The sequence below is a fragment of the Coffea arabica genome, chromosome 7c, assembly GCF_036785885.1.
Source record: "Coffea arabica cultivar ET-39 chromosome 7c, Coffea Arabica ET-39 HiFi, whole genome shotgun sequence".
Classification (NCBI taxonomy): domain Eukaryota; kingdom Viridiplantae; phylum Streptophyta; class Magnoliopsida; order Gentianales; family Rubiaceae; genus Coffea; species Coffea arabica.
The window spans coordinates 39,057,903-39,064,923 of record NC_092322.1 but is presented as its reverse complement, the minus strand read 5'-3'; the positions used below and the strand labels follow the sequence as shown (position 1 = coordinate 39,064,923).

General features: G+C 38.9%; 1 protein-coding gene across 1 annotated transcript; it reads left to right on the top strand.

The window, feature by feature from the left end:
• The first annotated feature begins 2,371 nt into the window (after window positions 1–2,371).
• LOC113699913 (putative late blight resistance protein homolog R1A-10) lies at window positions 2,372–6,678 on the top strand. Its single transcript, XM_027220257.1, has 3 exons — window positions 2,372–2,480; window positions 3,102–4,570; window positions 4,678–6,678. Exons 1-3 carry the CDS (start codon window positions 2,372–2,374, stop codon window positions 6,676–6,678), a joined length of 3,579 nt encoding a protein of 1,192 aa, XP_027076058.1.
• The last annotated feature ends 343 nt before the right edge of the window (window positions 6,679–7,021 follow it).

Below are 7,021 nucleotides of genomic sequence, written 5' to 3'. Positions count from 1 at the left end.
AGCCATTGGTACATTTTACCCTTACTTCTACTGGTTTCTTACATAAGTTTTTATTTTTTAGTTTGCACTTAAACTCCCTTTCCTGCATCCGATTTTTTTTAAAGTCCTTATATGCCAACATTATATTTAATTACCCTAACTACCCTAACAATTATTGGAAAAAGATTTAGAAGATAAAATACCAAAATTTATAAAACTAAGATATTCTAAAAATTATATTTGCACTTAAACACCCATTTGATCCATTTTGAATGCGCCAACCTTGTATTAAATCACCCTTGATATTCTAACAGTTTTTGGCAAAAAAGTTTAGAAGAGAAAAAACCAAAATCCAAAAAAGAACGGCTATCCTAACAATTATTTTTCACTTAAACAGTCCCTTCCCCCAACTTTTGATTCTCCTATGCCAACCTTATATTAACTGAACTCCCCTAGTTCAAATGTAATGAAATTTCAATCATAGACAGTAGTCAAGGGGATAAAGAAGATGTATCTTAATATATGTATTGCAACCATAATAATCAATTTAACTGTAAATGGTCCAGCAATAGGGGCCTGGACACCAAATCTTGGCACTGCTTACAAATATGGCAACTACTAGGCAAAAGGTGAGGTTGAACTTGTTTGAAAGCTTAAGAGTGCTATCTCTTATGCCTGTAAAGAGTCATTGGAAGCCACTACACTATTCATGCCCTATCAATTCCACTTATAACAACTGTGCTAGCAATCCATTTACATATCCAAGTGTTCCGATGAAATGAAAAAACAAGAATCAGCAGTCAAATTTCCATTTTGCACGCATAGTTGTTGGCTAGACAACTACTAAACATTTATGTTTTGGTGTGTGTGTGTGTGTTTTGGGAGAGGAGGGAGGGGGGGGAATTATAGAGCCTACCATCATGGAGTTCAGGACATTATACTACAACAAATAGTTACGGTGGACTAGCATATGCATGTATATCCACTTATTTGCAGCTTTTTAGGAAAAGATAAACCAGTCTTGATGACTTTTAGCATCTTGTGTAGTTTTGCACATCATAATCAACTCACTCTCCAGCCGTGTTAGTAAATAGCTCATGCGGTCTTGAGATTGTAAGGCAATAAAGCAGTTGATATATCGCTTTCCTTGTGGAGTGTGAAAATTTCTGACGTCTCTTTCTACATATGTTCCTCAAGCAATCTCCTATGTTTGAAAAACTGGAAAAAATAAAGTATTAAATCATTTCTGGCCAACAAATGACAATTATCATATGCTTATTAACATGACTGGAGTAAAAGGCAAGGCAACATGCAGTTACCTGTACGCATTCCATTAACTATTAACAAGTTTTGGTCCTCAATCTACAGTGTATGCGTGAAATTATCTCCAATCTATTTTGAAAATTAATTTTGATCCCCAATTTATTCAATTTTGCGCTAAAGTGGACAATTGACGGAATCTCTTCAATTTCAATCGGAACTAAGTCACGTGAGATCACGTGCCGGCACCTAAAACCCCTTTTTCAATTTTTTAATTTCTAAATCATGTTTTTTCTAGTGGCTTGGCTTTTGGCATGGACACTCTTGTCCTTTCAGCCAGATCAATCTCCTTCTCGCTAATTCTTTTCCAATCAAAACTCTAAATTAGAGATCCCAAGGCCAAACCCACCACCCGTTGTGCTAGGCTAGAACCAGGGTAAGATCTCCTTCCCATCCCAAATGGCAGCTTTGATGGCTGAACCTGCAAGCCTTCGAATCTCTCTGGCTTGAAGATTGTTGGATCATCCCAAACGTTTGGGTCCTTGTGAACTGCCCATGAATTAACTAGCAAAATTGTGCCTCGCGGAATATTGTATCCCCCAATTTTATAGTCATCGGACGACTCATGTGGTACTGGCATTGGTGCTGCTGGGTAACACCGAAGTGTTTCTGAAATAATGTTATGAAGATAAGGAAGATTGGATAGATCATGTTCGTCGATCAATCGATCAGTCCCTACTTGAGCATCCAATTCAGCTCAAGCTTTCTCTAGCACCTCGGGATGGTTGAGCAAAAGAGACAAGGCCCATTCTATAGTCACCGATGAAGTGTTTGTTCCGGCTGTAAGCATGACCTACCAATAATATACTAGTGGTTCAATTGAATACTCATTCCATTTCAATGGTGAAGAATGGCTAATAGGGAAAGAATATACTTACCAGTATAATCTCTTTGATGATTTGGTCCGTATAATCCATTTGATTTCCAATTATTATCATCCGCTCTTCTCTCTCGGCTGCTTGTTTGCTTGCCTGCTTATGAAGTAGTACTGTTGCTGCTGCTCCTGTTGTTTGTGCAGGAGAGTTGAACTGGATCCGTCTCTGGCGTTGATTGCAGATTATCTCCATTACTAATGGAGGCAAGAACGAGACTTGGACTTGGAGGCCAAGCTGAGCTTCTTACTCATGCTGTGGGTTCTGGGGATTTGAAGGCCGCGGCCAACAAGAGGAGTAATTTGGATTGTGAGATTACCCCTTTCATGTCTTTGTTTAATAAGACAAAAGGCAAGAGAAAGCTGAAAATATTTTAAAACTTGTTTTAGAAATTAAAAAATTGAAAAAGGGGTTTTAGGTGCCGGCACGTGATCTCATGTGACTTAGTTCCAATTGAAATTGAAGAGATTCCATCAATTGTCCACTTTAGCGCAAAAATTGAAAAGATTGGGGACCAAAATTATAATTTTCCCTAAACAAAATGAAAGCGACCAAATTGATAGATGCATGCATGGCCACTAATAAATGATAGCTTATTTTCAAGGGACAAAAATGAAACTTTCCTCTCGGTCATGCTCTTTGTGTGGCACTATTTAACTTTTAATTGCTTCAACAGTTCTGCTGCACAATATCTTCTGTGAACAAGATATGCTATTACAATATTTACACAAAAAGTACTATTTAAAAAAAAAAAAGAGAAAGAGTCCAGCCTGTTGTTTGTTAGCTATTGTTAGATAAGAAAGTTGCAGATCCTGAATTAATTTTATCCAGTTGCTAAACCAGATAGGAATCTGATATCAGAGTGAAAAAAGGATATCATAATGGACATCCCCTCTACAAGTAACAACGGCTGCTTTGATTTTGCTTTAGATGATTACCAGCACTCGTATCACATCTCCTCCGGCAATAGCACTTGTTGCTTTGATCTTGCTTTTGATTGTCTTGTCGAGTTTGCTTATCTTGCTGAGCTTGAGGTGTCCCACTATATCCGTCCCAGCATTGGCAGATTCATCAAGTACCTGAGGATAAATGTAAGACTATTGAAAACCCTTTTCCTGCATGTCAATAAGTGTTGGAAGAGGAACCATGAAGCGCTTTCAGAGCATGATCAAGAGGACAAGGGTAATATTACATCTGAAAGTTTGAGATGTAGTAGCATTTGCTTCAGAATTCAAGATGTGATAATCAAGATGATTCATGATCTTCAGTCTGCTTATCTTCTATACAAACATTCTGGTGAGTCAGATCTTGACATCCTACATAGTGCGCTAACCAGATCCCTAGAAAACATCCTATTGTTTCTTGAGACAGATATCAAGAAATCATGCTCCATCATCTTCTTCAACTATTACTCACCGGAAGATCCACGACTAGCTATGGATCTTATTCAGTCCCTTTTAGAGACTTTGGAGTGTCAGTTATTTGGACGTCACATGGAACCCATTAGACGGAAGCTAATGCCCTTAAGGAATCTCATTGGCTTTGCTATAGTGCGACGTGTTGAGCGTGAGCAATTGATAGATCTCTTGAATCACGTTGCAGTTGTGGCTGCACACCTGATTTCTGTATGTCAGTTTGACAGCGATAGACTGACTGCAACTTCTGTACGTGTTGATACAATCAATCAAATGGCCTTTGAAATACATCAGATGATACACAAGAAGATAAATCCCCTTGATCCCCAAGCCCGAGAAATTTATATCCATGTCCTGGCAGCCTCAAAGAAACAATCAAGATCATTAAACGCTTTAGTCCTTGAGGAGAATGAGCATTCAGTGGTTGTCGAGTTTGTTAATTCTCTCCTGGATTATCTTATGGTTATACTAGGATCTTATGCTAGCTTTCAGGTTCTAGTGAAGGGTCAAATGCAAAAACTCTACCAGGGAATAAAGTATCTGAGTATCCTTCTTAAACGGGAGGAGACACTAGGTGATAAAATAAAGGATCTTATTGGAGTTGTAGTCTGTGATGCAGGAATTTTGATCTTCTCCCTTTCTGTCAATGAAATCAAAGAAGGGTTGCCCAAGAACACAAAAATTGGGCTGTTTCATTTGCACAGAGTTCTCAAGTATTTGATGGCAGAGGTTGCACACAATTATCCACTAACATCACCATGTTCATCACTTAATTATCCTAGATGCAATGAGTTGGGCTGTATGGATTTTTTCCTAGAAAATCTCAAGGAGCTAGGAAAGAGTAATGAGGCTGATGATTCAAATGTTTTCCTATTGGATAGATTCCAAATGGTCCTGGAAGATCTCATATTCTTGAGATCTTTCCTGGAGAATATCAAGGATCAGCGCTATCATAATGGAAAACTTCAAGCTTTCTGGAGTCATGTTATGGAGGCTATTACAAGGTAGAGTTACTGATTGACTCAACACTTGTTGGTGATAATTGCCAAGATTCTCTGGTTGCTGTTGCTAATGATGTCAATCATCTGAAGATTAAGGCCCGGGAGATTCAAAATGGTCAAACCCAGAGAGTTAACAAGACTTCCATTCAGATACCAACACAACTTACTGCCGCGACACACAATGAAGATCTGGTGGACCTTGATGATGCGGTGGAAACTATCACTCATCGACTTACGAGAGGATCAAAGCAGTTGGATGTTGTTCCCATCGTGGGAATGCCTGGGCTAGGCAAGACCACATTAGCCACTAAAGTTTATACTGCTCCTTCAGTTAGGTCACATTTCCATGTTTGTGGCTGGTGTGTTGTTTCTCAAACATATAGCACTCGCATATTATTAGTTCAGCTTTTGTGTAGTATTTTTTCAAAGAGCCCTGATGAATTTCTTAAGATGGGTGAAAATGCTTTAACTCTGCAGCTAAAGCAAGTTTTACTGAGAACTAGGTATCTCCTTGTTTTGGACGACTTGTGGGACGTTGAGGCATGGAATTTGTTGGAAAAATTGTTGCCGAATGATGTCAATGGAAGCAGGATTCTCTTCACCAGCAGATTTCAGAACTTGTCTCTACAATCCAAACCTGATATCAAACCTTACCATCTCCGCCAACTTACTGCTGAAGAGAGTTGGGCATTGCTGCAGAAAAAGTTATTTGACAAAGAAAGTTGTCCTCCAACACTAAGTGAAGTTGGATCTCAAATAGCAAAATCTTGTAGAGGCTTACCCCTCACAATTGTCCTTGCTGCTGGAATTCTTGCTAATACTGCACAAGATTGTTGGGAAGATGTTGCAAAATGTCTGAGTTCTAGTGTCCTTGACAATGAATACTGCATGAAGACACTTGAGTTGAGTTATGGCCATTTACCAGATTATTTGAAGCCATGCCTTCTATACTTTGGTTCATTTAAAGAAGATGAGGTTATTAATGTTCGAAGGTTGTTATGGCGTTGGATCTCTGAAGGATTTGTGCAGCAGACTGAAGGAAAGAGTTTAGAAGAAGTGGCTTACGACCACTTGATGTCTCTAATTAATAGAAGTTTAGTTCTGGTTTCCAGACAAAGAACTAGGGGTGGTGTTCAAGCTTGCCAAATTCATGATTTGGTACACGAGTTTTGTGTGGAAAAAGCCAACGAAGAAAGTTTTCTGCATATCATTGATAGTCAGAAAGACCCTTTTAGTCTTACTGGACCAAGCAACCACCACCGAGTTTATGTTCACAATACCAGGGAATTGAAGATTTGGGAGTTAATGCTAATTTTTCCCAATTTGCGCTCTTTGCTCTTGTTTGGAGATAATTATTGGGAACCAAAAGAGGAGGATTTGGGGATTTTGTTGCCTAAACTTCTTAGAGTGCTGGATTTGGGGGATTTGAAATTTTATGAATCATTTCCGATGGAAGTTTTATTGCTTGTTCGCTTGAGACATCTGGCGCTTTGTAAAACAAGATCCATCCCATCTGCCATAGACAACCTCTCAAGGTTAGAAACTCTTACCGTAAATGGGCCGTATCTTGAGATTGTGCTGCCGGATACTATATGGAACATTAAGACCTTGAGTAATCTAAGTATTGAGCCACATGGGACTAAAAATTATACTCATGGTTTTATTTTTCGAGTTGGAAATCTTGAAGTATACCCAGATTTAGATCATTTAAATACTTTAAACCTTGCAATTGATTCCTCTTCTAAAAGCTTGCAAAAGCTACTGACAAAGTTACCAAGCATCCGCAGGCTAAAATGTGCAGGACGGTTAAACCCATGTAAAGCTACCAAAAATTGCGATGAGATTCTTCAGTTTGACTGTTTGAGTCAACTAGAATCACTACGTTTGATTCGTCTTAGGGGATATGGATTTAAATTCCCGCTGAATTTGAAGAAGTTGGTGCTCTCATGGATGAGTCAACCATGGACTGAAATTTCAAAAATTGGAAAGCTGCCCAATCTTGAAGTGCTTAAATTACTCAATTACTCCTTTGATGGGGAAGAATGGGTAGTGAAAGGGAGTTCCCTAACCTCCGAGTCTTGGAATTGCTAAAATTGGGCATTAGCAACTGGACTGCATCTTCTGATAGTTTTTCCCGTCTAGAGAAATTGGTGGTGCACTCGTGCACGTACCTGGAGAAGGTCCCTTCTTGTTTAGGGGAATGTGAGACTCTTGAAATGATTGAAGTGAAATGGTGTCATGTGAGTGTTGTAAATTCAGTAAAGCAAATTCAGCAAGAACAGATGGATATGGGAAATGAGAATCTAAAGATCGTTATTAAAGATTGTTATGATTTCCCCAAAAGCAGAGTAAATCCCCTCAGAAGCAGACGAGATTTCCGCTTACCACTGAGGAAACACTTTTCTGTTCCCAATTTGTGCATCTAAGTAAGAGT

What these genes read in the sequence shown, in the direction of transcription:
- LOC113699913 (XM_027220257.1), top strand. Translation starts at nt 2,372, where the DNA reads ATGGAGGCAAGAACGAGACTTGGACTTGGAGGCCAAGCTGAGCTTCTT. An exon ending in CAAGAGGAGTAATTTGGATT is followed by an intron (nt 2,481 to 3,101) that starts GTGAGATTACCC and finishes ATTTTGCTTTAG; the next exon opens with ATGATTACCAGCACTCGTAT. An exon ending in TTCAAGCTTTCTGGAGTCAT is followed by an intron (nt 4,571 to 4,677) that starts GTTATGGAGGCT and finishes AATCATCTGAAG; the next exon opens with ATTAAGGCCCGGGAGATTCA.